The 15,337-nt window shown below is 44.0% G+C and overlaps 1 protein-coding gene across 3 annotated transcripts in view; it reads right to left on the reverse strand.

Annotated features, from left to right (window-relative positions):
* capn3b (calpain 3b) overlaps positions 1 to 15,337 on the reverse strand; it is a 32,333-nt gene that overhangs the window by 15,889 nt on the left and 1,107 nt on the right. For all 3 annotated transcript variants that reach the window (XM_029630992.2, XM_029630993.2, XM_029630991.2), the window contains exons 2-11: positions 8,738 to 8,807; positions 6,686 to 6,804; positions 4,998 to 5,131; positions 4,593 to 4,761; positions 4,408 to 4,491; positions 3,448 to 3,545; positions 3,194 to 3,271; positions 2,906 to 3,066; positions 2,540 to 2,712; positions 1,851 to 1,862 (exon numbers count right to left, since the gene is read on the reverse strand). In XM_029630992.2, the coding sequence (XP_029486852.1) occupies positions 1,851 to 1,862; positions 2,540 to 2,712; positions 2,906 to 3,066; positions 3,194 to 3,271; positions 3,448 to 3,545; positions 4,408 to 4,491; positions 4,593 to 4,761; positions 4,998 to 5,131; positions 6,686 to 6,804; positions 8,738 to 8,807 (1,098 nt within the window). The remainder of the gene's footprint in view (positions 1 to 1,850; positions 1,863 to 2,539; positions 2,713 to 2,905; positions 3,067 to 3,193; positions 3,272 to 3,447; positions 3,546 to 4,407; positions 4,492 to 4,592; positions 4,762 to 4,997; positions 5,132 to 6,685; positions 6,805 to 8,737; positions 8,808 to 15,337) is intronic.

Below are 15,337 nucleotides of genomic sequence, written 5' to 3' on the forward strand. Positions count from 1 at the left end.
AGGAGGGACAGATGATGGAGGGATAGAGAGAGAGGAGGGACAGAGGATGAGGGATAGAGAGAGAGGAGGGACAGAGGATGGAGGGATAGAGAGAGAGGAGGGATAGAGAGAGAGGAGGGATAGAGAGATAGGAGGGATAGAGGATGGAGGGATAGAGAGAGAGGAGGGACAGAGGATGGAGGGATAGAGAGAGAGGGGGATAGAGGATGGAGGGATAGAGAGAGAGGAGGGACAGAGGATGGAGGGATATAGAGAGAGGGGGATAGAGGATGGAGGGATAGAAAGAGAGGAGGGACAGAGGATGGAGGGATAGAGAGAGAGGAGGGACAGAGGATGGAGGGATATAGAGAGAGGAGGGACAGATGATGGAGGGATAGAGAGAGAGGAGGGACAGAGGATGAGGGATAGAGAGAGAGGAGGGACAGAGGATGGAGGGATAGAGAGAGAGGAGGGATAGAGAGAGAGGAGGGATAGAGAGATAGGAGGGATAGAGGATGGAGGGATAGAGAGAGAGGAGGGACAGAGGATGGAGGGATAGAGAGAGAGGGGGATAGAGGATGGAGGGATAGAGAGAGAGGAGGGACAGAGGATGGAGGGATAGAGAGAGAGGAGGGACAGAGAGAGAGGAGGGACAGAGGATGGAGGGATAGAGAGAGAGGAGGGACAGAGGATGGAGGGATAGAGAGAGAGGAGGGATAGAGGATGGAGGGATAGAGAGAGAGGAGGGACAGAGAGAGAGGAGGGACAGAGGATGGAGGGATAGAGAGAGAGGAGGGACAGAGGATGGAGGGATAGAGAGAGAGGAGGGACAGAGGATGGAGGGATAGAGAGAGAGGAGGGATAGAGGATGGAGGGATAGAGAGAGAGGAGGGACAGAGGATGAAGGGATAGAGAGAGAGGAGGGATAGAGGATGGAGGGATAGAGAGAGAGGAGGGACAGAGAGAGAGGAGGGACAGAGGATGGAGGGATAGAGAGAGAGGAGGGACAGAGGATGGAGGGATAGAGAGAGAGGAGGGACAGAGGAGGGAGGGATAGAAAGAGAGGGGGACAGAGGATGGAGGGATAGAGAGAGAGGAGGGACAGAGGAGGGAGGGATAGACAGAGAGGAGGAACAGAGGAGGGATTCACAGGCACTGACTTATCATACTAGATAAAGGAATTTTAAAAAATGACTGAATCAGTATAATAGAATAAAACAAATGTCTAAGGTCGACCTGGGTAGAATATTTATGTCTAAGGTAGACCTGGGTAGACCTGGCTAGAATATTTATGTCTAAGGTAGACCTGGGTAGAATATGTATGTATAAGGTAGACCTGGGTAGAATATTTATGTCTAAGGTAGACCTGGGTAGAATATTTATGTCTAAGGTAGACCTGGGTAGAATATTTAGTCTAAGGTAGACCTGGGTAGAATATTTATGTCTAAGGTAGACCTGGGTAGAATATTTATGTCTAAGGTAGATCTGGGTAGAATATTTATGTCTAAGGTAGACCTGGGTAGAATATTTATGTCTAAGGTAGACCTGGGTAGAATATTTATGTCTAAGGTAGACCTGGGTAGAATATATTCAAATATTTCACATATGTATTTGATGCAGTTCTGATAAAAGAATATGTATTGTTATCTGAAAGTCTCTTGTGTGTTTGTGTGTAGGCAATTTTATAACTAAGGTTTCATGTTGAACACACCAAGACAGAGCTACAAGTTAAGACAGAGGTACACCAAGTTTTACGTTCTGAAGCGGAGGTAGACTGACACACATAAGTAGCACTTGGACCACAGTCAGGTGACTACTGGGGTAGCTCTGACATCATCACAACAAGATCCTCCATTCCCTGGCCATCATACCTCTTTGGGCACCTGAGGACAAGAACATAAGTCACTATCACCATGACTACATTGCCTATATGGTACACAAACACACTCCAGACCAGCTTGAACAAAACAGGAATTAGGTGCTCGACTGAGGGACTTGAAAATCCTCAAAACATTCCTTGCCCCAGGACACGCCAATGGGTGACTATCCAGGAAAATAAAGAAAAGGGAGCACTCAGTTTATGTATAGATCTGATCATTTATTGAACGAACATACAAACAGGCTTACGTTTTGAGAGATTAGCTCTTTGGCTTAGAGTTTCCTTTCGCGAGGAAGGAGACTTCGCAAACCAGAAATCTCCATTTCTAACACGCTTCCCTCCAGAACCTAATTGAGCATCTGACCAAATTACGCACTATTTTAATTCTGGGTTAACCAACATTAATATATGACTGATTTGTTTGAAATGCTAGAGCTAGGAGTTTTCCTAACCATACCACCTGACCTGGGCCATGTTCAGTAGGGCGCACCGTAGCAACATGTTTTGAAATGGTAAATAAATGTGAATATTTCTTCAGTAGTTTCGCCCCCTTCCACTCAATTTCGAAAATATGTAACTTGTTTTGTACCGACTGGTCACAACCCAGAAGAATGTCCCAGCATTTATCCTGGTTAGGTGATCAATAATACCTCCTGTGGTTTATCAGGAGGTATAACCCACCTCGTAGATGGAGAATCCGATGGTGTAAAGCTTGGCACCCTTGCTGCGGTCTTTCCTCCGGCCCTTCTGCATCAGGGCCACCATGACGGTGCACGCCACATGCTCGGGGTCGTCGGGGTCGTCGTCCTCCTCATACAGACGCATGCGGTACTGCGGGTTGGTCCAGAACGTGTCTGTGGGACATCAGAGACGTGGTCAGTGGGGGTCAATGTCTTCATTCTTACCAGGTACTAGTTTTGGCTAACAAGCAGCTGAGAAAGTGTGTAGTTGAAGCAGAATGAAGAGGGCATTATAACCATGATGTGCACCACTACAAATCAGTATAGTTCAAACACTATTTTTTCCAGCCCAAAGTCAACCTGGTACCTGGGAAGTTCCTGCAGCCTCCGGCGGAGCTGCCTCGTACCCAGCGGCCCTCGTTGACCGCCACCGTCCAGCTATGGGACCTGTCGTCCAGAAGTGTGTCAGGGGTCAGGTTACAGATCTCCAGCTTGGTGAAGTTATTTTTGAAGTCCTCAAAGGATATCCTATACGGAGAATATAGTAGAATAGAATAGATTGTTGTTTATCCATTTGCACAGGAATCCTTTGTTACAGTGCCCAGCCCTGATGTCAGAAACATTGACAATTATCAGAGGGCTTCGTTCAGCTCACCAAGTCTCGCTCGTCTCAACCGTCTTCTTCTTCAGCCTGGCCTTGTCTGAGCTGGAGATGGTGGACCATTCTTTGGACCTGCGGAGAGAAAATAAAAGTCCCCTTGTTACATGTAGGCCACGTTGTTATGTTATGACTATGTTATGTATTATATGTTTCTCTTGCTGCACAACCAGTTTCTGGAAGAATAAAAATGATGTATTGTTTATTGATTTGAATGGGTTGATTGGTTGGTTGATTGATTCTGCACTCACTTGGCATTCCACGGCCCTTTCCATAGCACCATTCCCCAGGGGTTCCGCATTTGAACTAGGCGAATCTTGGTATCCTTGGTAACCTTAAGCTTGTCACACTAAGAAAGACACCCTTGGTCAGCAGTGAAAGACAGTTTGGCCCGCACCTCATATAAGTAGATACTGTGTTGTAACATATTCATAGAGTTGTTGTTCTTTATTTATTTATTTGTTTTATGCCAGGTTTTATTTTATGCTATTTTCAGAGTGCAATGTACAGATTCAATCAACAACAATACAATAACATTTATTCAGGTTGTTTATCTGTCTAATAATGTAAAGTGCTACGTTACAGTTTGGTATAGGTTTGACCAGAGGCTTTGGCTTTGACCGTGGCTCCATGACCATAACCGTACCTCGTCTAGTGGCTCCATGACCTCCTCTAGTGGCTCCATGACCATAACCGTACCTCCTCTAGTGGCTCCATGACCATAACCGTACCTCCTCTAGTGGCTCCATGACCATAACCGTACCTCCTCTAGTGGCTCCATGACCATAACCGTACCTCCTCTAGTGGCTCCATGACCATAACCGTACCTCCTCTAGTGGCTCCATGACCATAACCGTACCTCCTCTAGTGGCTCCATGACCATAACCGTACCTCGTCTAGTGGCTCCATGACCATAACCGTACCTCCTCTAGTGGCTCCATGACCATAACCGTACCTCGTCTAGTGGCTCCATGACTATAACCGTACCTCCTCTAGTGGCTCCATGACCATAACCGTACCTCCTCTAGTGGCTCCATGACCATAACCGTACCTCCTCTAGTGACTCCATGACCATAACCGTACCTCGTCTAGTGGCTCCATGACCATAACCGTACCTCCTCTAGTGACTCCATGACCATAACCGTACCTCGTCTAGTGGCTCCATGACCATAACCGTACCTCCTCTAGTGGCTCCATGACCATAACCATACCTCCTCTAGTGCAGTGATAGAGTAGGCGTGGCCTCTGACCAGTCCATTCGCAGTTTCAGTCTCACAGTGACTCGGCAGCAAGGCCTGCGAGAGAGATAGGATGGACAGACCATCAGAACAGAGATACAGGGTCGTGTGGTGCCTGGGTTCAGTCACAGTAGAAAGCACAGAGCAGACTGACTCACGTCTATGGAACAGCCCATCAGAGAGCCTCTCTCCAGGGCTTTCTTCATGATCTTGTAGAGTTCTTTTGGAGCCTCGGACATCTCAAAGAACTCTGTCACACCCCCAGTGAAGTCCTCCATGGCCTCCAGGGTGTTGCCACCTTTCAGGGCCTCGTAGGAACCGTGCAACCTGACCAGAAGACAACCATACAATTTATGATTTCGTAGTAAACTTTACAAATTGTACATCATCTTGTATGATTAAGTGGAGAATATAAAAAGGTGTGAATTCACGTTGGTCAATCTGAACCAGGTTATGCAAGTGGACAGTGACGCAGAGGCTGGGTTGTCGTTGTTGAGCACCCTTATTTTCCCCAAGGTGTATTATTAATAGACTTGTGTTGTGGCATCATCATTCACACTTACTTGGCGTAAGCCTTCTCCAGCAGAGCGCTCCAGAACTCGTTCTTCCTGAAGGACTTGGTGAACACCAGCTGGTTATTGGAGGTGGGGATACGGTCGTCCACCACGACGTCCACCCATTCGCCATAACGCCAGAACTGCGGGATAATGGAAGCAAGGGAGGTGATGAGAGGGAGTGAGAGCTGGGAGAAAATGAGAAGAAAATATTGACACAGGGAGGTTCTACCTGTACTTTTCCAATTAGATCACAGAGTTTCATATTCCCATTGCAACATTTTTTAAAAGTGTGCCCTACTGAAGGTTCAGTGATTTATATTCAGTACAGGGAATATTTTTTGGCAAACATGAATGAGATGTAAACTCAGCAAAAAAATAAATGTCCCTTTTTCAGGACCCTGTCTTTCAAAGATAATTCGTAAAAATCCAAATAACTTCACGGATCTTCATTGTAAAGGGTTTAAACAGTTTCCCATGCTTGTTCAATGAACCATAAATTCATGAACATGCACCTGTGAAACGATCGTTAAGACACTAACAAGCTTACAGAAGGTAGGCAATTAAGGTCACAGTTATGAAAATTTAGCACACTAAAGAGGCCTTTCTACTGACTCTGAAAAACCCCAAAGAAAATATGCCCAGGGTCCCTGCTCATCTGCGTGAAGGTGCCATAGGCATGCTGCCAGGAGGCATGAGGACTGCAGATGTGACAAGGGCAATAAATCACAATGTCCGTACTGTGAGATGCCTAAGACAGCGCTACAGGGAGACAGGACGGACAGCTGATCATCCTCGCAGTGGCAGACCACGTGTAACAACACCTGCACAGGATCGGTACATCCGAACATCACACCTGCGGGACAGGTACAGGATGGCAACAACAGCTGCCCGAGTTACGCCAGGAATGCACAATCCCGCCATCAGTGCTCAGACTGTCCGCAATAGGCTGAGAGAGGCTGCACTGAGGGCTTGTAAGCCTGTTGTAAGGCAGGTCCTCACCAGACATCACCGGCAACAACATCGCCTATGGGCACAAACCCATCATCGCTGGACCAGACAGGACTGGCAAAAGTGCTCTTCACTGACGAGTTTTGTCTCACCAGGGGTGATGGTCGGATTCGCATTTATCGTCAAAGGAATGAGCATTACACCGAGGCCTGTACTCTGGAGCGGGATCGATTTGGAGGTGGAGGGTCCGTCATGGTCTGGGGCGGTGTGTCACAGCATCATCGGACTGAGCTTGTTGAGCACGTCTGGGACCTGTTGGATCGGAGGGTGAGGGCTAGGGCCATTCCCCCCAGAAATGTCCGGGAACTTGCAAGTGCCTTGGTGGAAGAGTGGGGTAACATCTCACAGCAAGAACGGGCAAATCTGGTGCAGTCCATGAGGAGGAGATCCAATCCAGTACTTAATGCAGCTGGTGGCCACACCAGATACTGACTGTTACTTTTGATTTTGACCCCCCCCCTTTGTTCAGGGACACATTATTAAAATTATGTTAGTCACATGTCTGTGGAACTTGTTCAGTTTATGTCTCAGTTGTATTTACACATGTTAAGTTTGCTGAAAATAAACGCAGTTGACAGTGAGAGGACATTTCTTTTTAGTAGGTTTTAGTAGAGTTTAGTAGGTCCTGAGTCTACATATATCGATTGAATAGTTCCCAGGTGATTTTGACCATGACCATACAGTACCTGGAAATGGAAGATACCAGCGTAGTTCTCTGTGAAACTCTGGTCTGATGGGATAACTCTGTACAGCAGCTTGTCATTCAGTGTCAGACAGGCAATAGCAGCAAGCAGCCAGCAGTCACCTGCAGGGAACAACAAAACGTTTTGCCTCGAAAAAGAAAAAATGAGCGTTTTATTATTGTACAAGTTCAGGTACACCCAGCCCATTTCAGTCAGCTTTCTTCCCTTTGGTGCCGAATGAATATTGCCCTGATCATAGCACTGAATTCAACTGTAAGTGGATATAGGACTATGTAGACCTATGGAATGTGTATGTTCATTCTTTATTGACACTGCTCCTTGAGGTGTGATCTAGAGGGAAGACAGAAACAGTAGCCTACACTGCTACATCTACCTACAGCAAAGAGGCTGAGACCATATGGTAAGTACATAGTACCATGGCTGAGTCAGGATCCCTATATACTACTGACTCCTTACGCCCAGCATAAGGGTATCTACTTGCATGGCTATTTTCTGAACTATGTCAAAAACATGGTCTGGTGTAGTTTGACCGGGGCAGCCCCAGTGCGTTCTCAAGCAGGCATTTAGCAGATGTTATGGGAGAGGGGTTTCTGTTACACTGCACTCAAACACAAGTGCATGCCACGCGCGCAACACACACCCTGCTGCAGGTGTCAGTCTTTTACAGTGAACAGTGTGGTTACTAGGGGGGTAACTTTTTGTCTCTCTTGCCTTAATTTCTCACACCATCTTTCCATCCTCACTCTCAACACGAGAGCTCCTTAATTGCATCCCCAGCTGTCTGTGCGTGGCAAACTTTGTCTGCCCTCTCCTTTTTCACTGTGCCGAGACACTATGGCTTCAGTTTGAACAGGGGCCGCTAATTAGCGAATGCTATTTGTGCTGTTAGATAACACCTGTCTAACTTTTGATTTTCTCACATCCAAGTCTGGCATGACTCAATGCTGAATCCTCACTGTCTACTTGTACATGTCTACAGTACTCTGCAGATGTTATTAGTCAGATGTTGCTGCTTCATACCATCGACCATGAGCATACTTTTAGCAACAAGAGTCTTTCCCAGTGATGTCATACAGTGCATGGTTTTTGTGGTCTTACCCAATGATGTCATACAGTGCATGATTTCTGTGGTCTTACCCAGTGATGTCATACAGTGCATGATTTATGTGGTCTTACCCAGTGATGTCATACAGTGCATGCTTTCTGTGGTCTTACCCAGTGATGTCATACAGTGCAAGATTTCTGTGGTCTTACCCAGTGATGTCATACAGTGCATGATTTCTGTGGTCTTTCCCAGTGATGTCATACAGTGCATGATTTTTGTGGTCTTACCCAATGATGTCATACAGTGCATGATTTCTGTGGTCTTACCCAGTGATGTCATACAGTGCATGATTTCTGTGGTCTTTCCCAGTGATGTCATACAGTGCATGATTTCTGTGGTCTTACCCAGTGATGTCATAGAGTGCATGATTTCTGTGGTCTTACCCAGTGATGTTATACAGTGCATGATTTTTGTGGTCTTACCCAATGATGTCATACAGTGCATGATTTCTGTGGTCTTACCCAGTGATGTCATACAGTGCATGATTTCTGTGGTCTTTCCCAGTGATGTCATACAGTGCATGATTTATGTGGTCTTACCCAGTGATGTCATACAGTGCATGATTTCTGTGGTCTTACCCAGTGATGTTATATAGTGCATGATTTCTGTGGTCTAGCCCAGTGATGTCATACAGTGCATGATTTCTGTGGTCTTGCCCAGTGATGTCATACAGTGCATGATTTCTGTGGTCTTACCCAGTGATGTCATATAGTGCATGATTTATATGGTTTTACCCAGTGATGTCATACAGTGCATGATTTCTGTGGTCTTTCCCAGTGATGTCATACAGTGCATGATTTTTGTGGTCTTACCCAATGATGTCATACAGTGCATGATTTCTGTGATCTTACCCAGTGATGTCATACAGTGCATGATTTCTGTGGTCTTACCCAGTGATGTCATACAGTGCATGATTTCTGTGGTCTTACCCAGCTCTCCTTGACAGATGTCTGTCCTACTAGCTCCGTCTATGATGAACTGGGGGTTGTCACAGATTTCCTGCCAAACAAAGAAACAGAAGAACAGCTGTAGCCATGGTAATGTTGTTGGGATGTGCTACGGGGTGTGGAACGTCTTGTGAGAGGGTCAATCTATTATCAGACTATGTCTTCTGGGGAATATCTTGACTGTACCATGATAATAACATGACTTACAAAAATATCACACTACATTACTAGATGGATAAATGATTGTCTTATGCACAGATTGAAGGCCTAAAATAGTCCGGTGTACTTTGGCAGAAACTAGGGTTGCACATTTTGGGGAATATTCAGAGGTGGAAACTTTCTGTGGGAATTAATTGAAATATATGCAAATTAATATTAATCCCATTTAAATGTAGATGTTTTTTGCATTGGAAATATGTACCATATATGGAGACAGAAACATAAACCTTTTACCTTATCATAAGTATACATAATTGCAAAAGATTAAATCCTTCCAATATATATATTTGTTGTTTTTGTTACGAATTGAACTTTCATTAAATGAGTTGACTCTTCCCATGGGATGATTTCACTGAACAACAAAAGAAGGGGAATATTGAATGATTCCCAATGATCTCCCAAAAACGTTTTCAACATACATCTGTAAAATTATAGTCTAGAAACTAAAGTTGTGGTTGTCTTCCTGTCAGGCTTCCATGTCTTCTCCCTGGACCTCCTCAATGTCCACTTCTTGAACATCAGACTCTGAGGCCTCATCTTCACTGTCACTTTCCAACCTTGTTGAGGATGGCTTGTTGTCAGGCTCAAAAAGCCTCAAATTTGCCCAGATGGCCACCAATTTTAAAATCCTTGTATTGGTCAGCCTGTTGCGTGCTTTGGTGCGTGTGTTCCCGAACAAGAACCAGTTGCCCTCTGAGGCGGCAGATGTTGGTGGGATTTGGAGGATGATGGAGGCAACAGGGGAAAGAACCTCAGACCCACAAAGTCCCTTCCACCAGGTGGCTGATGAGATACGTTGGCATGACTGCCATATTGGATCTGCATCCCAAAGCCCTTGCTTGGAAGTGTACTTCGCCAGACTGCCAAGAACCTTGCCCTCATCCAGGCCAAGGTGGTGAGACACGGTAGTGATGACACCATAGGCCTTGTTGATCTCTGCACCAGACAGGATGCTCTTGACAGCATACTTGGGGTCCAACATGTACACTGCGGCGTGTATGGGCTTCAAGCAGAAGTCTTCATGCTTTTTGATGTATTTCAGAACTGCAGTTTCCTCTGCTTGGAGCAACAGTGAAGTGGGCAGGGCAGTACAGATTTCTTCTCTTACATCTGCAAGCAGAGTCTGAACATCAGACAGGATGGCATCGTCTCCCTAAATCCGTGCAATGGCTACTGCTATGGGTTTCAGGAGTTTCAGGCTGCTTACCACTCTCTCCCAAAATACATTATCCAGGAGGATCTTCTTGATGGGGCTGTCCATATCGGCAGACTGGGATATGGCCATTTCTTGGAGAGACTCCTTCCCCTCCCGGAGACTATCAAACATGATGACAACACCACCCCAACGGGGGTTGCTGGGCAGCTTCAATGTGGTGCTCTTATTCTTCTCACTTTGCTTGGTGAGATAGATTGTTGCTATAACTTGATGAACCTTCACATACCTAATGATTTTCTTGGCTCTCTTGTAGAGTGTATCCATTGTTTTCAGTGCCATGTTGTCCTTCAGGAGCAGATTCAATGCATGAGCAGCACAGCCAATGGGTGTGATGTGAGGGTAGGACTCCTCCACTTTAGACCAAGCAGCCTTCATGTTCGCAGCATTGTCTGTCACCAGTGCAAATACCTTTTGTGGTCCAAGGTCATTGATAACTGCCTTCAGCTCATCTGCAATGTAGAGACCGGTGTGTCTGTTGTCCCTTGTGTCTGTGCTCTTGTAGAATACTGGTTGACTGGTGGAGATGATGTAGTTAATTATTCCTTGCCCACGAACAGTTGACCACCCATCAGAGATGATTGCAATACAGTCTGCTTTCTCTATGATTTGCTTGACCTTCACTTGAACTCTGTTGAACTCTGCATCCAGCAAATGAGTATATAAAGCATGTCTGGTTGGAGGGGTGTATGCTGGGTGAATGTAAATGTAAGAACATTCAGAAATCTCTTCCAATACACATTGCCTGTGATCATCAGAAGTGAACCTGTTGCATTCCTGCGTTCCTCCATTGAGTAAAAAAAACGTAGGATTTGAGGAGGACCATGAGCTGTTTCTATCGATAAGGTGTCTGATTCATCATTGCCACCTCAAATAGAAGTAGAGGGACCTTTGTCAGAGGTTGTTTGTTGTGAGCGCTGAGGGAACTTTATGCACTTGGCCAGATGATTTTGCATCTTTGTTGCATTCTTCATATAGGATTTGGCACAGTATTTACAAATGTACACAGCTTTTCCTTCTACATTAGCTGCAGTGAAATTTCCCCACAGATTAGATAGCGCCTGTGGCATTTTCCTGTAAAGATTAGAAAACAAATAGTTTAAAAAAAACAAATACAATTCCATGTACAGAAAAATTGTTAAGAAGTTAAACAACTCATTTATAAGATAAATGTTTTAAAATGAAACATGTATGGAAACAGGTGAATTAACATTCCTCAGTAAGCAGGCTCAAGCAAACTAAAACCCACATGGTAGCAAAAACTAACTAGCAGAAATTGTTCACAAGTTAGTAATGATTTAAACACACTTTTCTGTAGGCTACTATTTACTAGTTAACAAAAAATAATTTATGTCATATAAAATATATTCACCCCAGCCAGTATTGTAATCAAAACTTACCAGAAAGCATGTAGTCCTTCGCTCAGACAGTGTAGTAGTGTGGGCTCAGTAGCATCTCATTAGTGTGCAAGATCTTGAGAATCAGCTGTACATGTGATGGAAGAGTGCACAGCACATGTGATGGAAGAATGCACTGTGCGTGCAGAGGGTTGCAATTCCATTGAATTGGTGACAGTTTAACCAAAATTGCCTTATTGCCTTATGTGTATCCCACAATAAAAGTTCACTGTTATGAGCATTCTTTTTTGATGAATTTAAGCTTAATTTACCATGAAAAATTCCGGAAAAATTCCAGAAATTTCCGGGAAAGTTTCCGATTCTTTGCAACCCTAGCAGCAACTAAGAGACGTTTATTTTATACAATCTCCTATAGTGATTAACAGGTGTTGCCCAGGCATAAAACGTTGGTCAAAACACATGCATTCAAAACTGGAGTCAACCTCACTTTACAATCATGTCTTCATGAGTGGAATATGAAGGGGGGATGCAAGGCCCAGCCAAAAAACTCTTTGCACAACGTAAGTGATAAGTGATAGATCCATAGGGAAAACATAGTAACAGTAGACCAAGTCATCTGCTCACAGCTATTTTAAGTGGTACAGCAAAATGCAGTAGCGGCCTTAAAGTGGGGTCCTCATATCAAACATAGAAATAGTTATTCTACTGTATTTCTAGGATGCCAACAGAGCTGGGAAGGGCTGGCACAAAGAGGTATTGTGTTAAACTTTACATCCAGTTTTACAGTACAACGTAGCTGGTGACCGGATGTAAACTCTGTCATGTAAAGGCCTAACAGTATAAACATACTGCAGTCATTTCAAGACAGGATTAAAAGTAGGAAGATCATGCACATAAACAAATGATACCACCTGGCAAACGCAGTGTGCAGGTTTTTCTTAAAAACGAAATGACAAAAATAGGAAGAATTTGCACCGAAGCAGTCTGGCGACAGGAAATTATATAGAAGAGAAAAGGACGTGACCCCTGGGGAGAGGACTTGACCTCTGGGGAGAGGACTTGACCTCTGGGGAGAGGACTGGACCCCTGGGGTTGTTTCAGAGTCTGGTTGGTTGCTCTTATTCTTTGGTTGGGTTGAAGAATACTAGTTACAACCATGAATGAGACAACTTAGTGAATTATGACCTCTGCCATTAAAAGCAGCTGTCACAGGTCACAACCTCTAGAGTTTTCCTACCAAGGGTTAATGTATTTGGTAATACCTCTGGACATCTCACTTAACCTGGACAAAGATTGAATGCCAAAGGATCTACGTTGAGGGGAATGAGTTGAACTACAACCATGTTCAAATAGTTTGGCCTGCCTGTAGTGCAAGAAGGGTGGGCTTTGTGCTTTAGGGACTATTCCATTGGCTCCATTGCACCAGAAAAGCTCAATCAAGCACAGCTGAAATATTGTTCTAATATTATTTAACCCAGGTCTTGATCTCATTATTGATGATAGAGAAAGTGAAAGTCCATCTACAGTCCATAATAATGAATGAATGAAATGTAAGGTTCTGTCATTGGTGTGGATATATTTCGGTGTTTGTAGGAGTGTGTAGTGGTCACATCTTGTTTTATGGAAGCATATGTTAAAGCAGTATTGGAAGAGGTCATTATTAAAAGGGCTTGAGTTTCACGACTCAGTCACGACTCAGTCATGACTCAAGGGGACAAGTCAGCAAATTGACAAATACTTGGATCGGATCCATATGCACCAACATGATTTCTCCACACCTTTAAGTGTGCGAACAACGATTGCTTCACCACCAACTTAGACCAGTCTTACTGCTGACCTTGTGAGAGAGTTGAACTCGCATGGGCTTAAAATGGTTCAACTTCATCAGTGCTGGTGGATTTATAAATGTACAATTTTGACCCAATGGCAAATTTATCCATTTTTTTCTGCAACCTGATCAGGGCCAAATTCCGGAGCTCCCCGGGGTGGTTATATATAACATACAGTACAGTAGTTCTAATTATATCCACCATCTGGAAAAATAGGTTGGATATACTGTTGGTACATACCAAGCCATCATCTTTGTCCTAAGATGTCTCGAGACATCTTGAGACATAAAATTAAGATGTATTGAGACAGTTTGAGACATTGCACATTTTCAAGACATCTAAATACATTTAAAGGTGCAATCCGCATTAGAAAACAATACAAAAGTGGGCCACCCTGCCTCTGTTTTGGTAAAAAGCTGAGGGATGGGCCTGGAGAAATGTAACCAATCAACATAGACAGAGCTAAGACTGACCAGCCAAGAGATCAAAATGATAGCTTTAACCATATTCTGAGGTTATACATTGTTTACACAAGCTTATATTTTAGGTTCTTATGGGGTACGAACGTTTAACTAAGCTCTTGAGGCATTAATAGTTATATTCTTCAATAATCAGTGGGTACATATCATTAATTTATAAGTAAACAAAATGGATGTAGCAACTGCAGATTGCCCCTTTTTAAGAAACATTTTGAAGGCATGTCTTTTAACTTCTCAAGGCATGGTAATGGATGGGTATGTATGGTTGACATGGTGTGGTATAGTTTTGTACACATGGGACGAAAGCGTAACACAATTCAGACCAGCTTGAACAAAAAAGGGAATCAAGTGTTCAAATGACAGCCTTGATAATCCAAAAAAAGCATTTCTTACCTCAGGACACTTCCTGAGGTGACTATCCCAGAATGAGTTTTAGCATTGTTTTAGGTGTTAAATCCCTGAATGAGGCAGGTGCAACGTTTGCATCTGATGCAAAGGCTTAGTAAATCTGGGCCTTCAACCAAGTTTTCAATATCAAGTTAGTAAAGATCTGAGTTATGGTGGATAGAATGTCAGATCAGCCTGTCCACTCCAGCAGTAAACCCCTCTTTGGCACCTACCTCATCACATGAGGTGCCCCATGGGTTCACAGGAAGGCTAACCTCATACCCCTGATTTAGACCTTGGATAATGTTGACCCTTTGGCTTTAAGTTAAACTTGGTCACATCGAGGTCAAGCTATCATGACTGCAAGTCAGTAAGACACCATTAGTCCTGTGACATTCCATGACTGGAAAACATCTGAGTAACACCAACTGTGGGCTTTAGCAATTTTATGCACTAACATGAGTCACTCCAGATTAGAGCTTTTGCTAAATGACTAAAATGTTCCATAGAAATGCAAACACACCCATGTATGAGCCTTCACAATGTCTTTTTACAAGGATTCTTGTGAGGTTTATAATATGTTATCTCTCTTTCAAGTAAAATGTTCAACTGAATCAAAATGGCTGTTATTGTATTTAGTCAGGATCATCAAGAGATGATAATAAGACATTGTAAGGGATCATGCATGCTTACGACAAGTGTTACGCAATATAACAGCATTATAATGCATTGTAACTGCATTACACTTGCAGGCTTTGAGGTAACGTGTTACCCTATCATTATTTTCATCTTGGAATGAGAATCCACCAACAACTACAACATAAGATTCACATACTGTTGACTTACATGAATACCAAGACTGCAAAGTCAAAAATACACTGGTTTTGCCAGTTGGAGAGTCTTGTAACAGCACACTGCCTAACAAGACTGATTATTGGTTGACTATAATATCCCAAATCTCCCTCTGCTCTCTCGCTGTAAGCCTCGTGGCGTGACTGGCGGTACTGTAGTGAGGCCTGCCTGTTGCAGAGTCTCAGCTGTCTGTGATTCTAGAACCTGATGATCCGCAGCTATGAGCCTACAAATATTCAGCAGAA

This window comes from Oncorhynchus nerka, linkage group LG24, assembly GCF_034236695.1.
Source record: "Oncorhynchus nerka isolate Pitt River linkage group LG24, Oner_Uvic_2.0, whole genome shotgun sequence".
NCBI lineage: Eukaryota > Metazoa > Chordata > Actinopteri > Salmoniformes > Salmonidae > Oncorhynchus > Oncorhynchus nerka.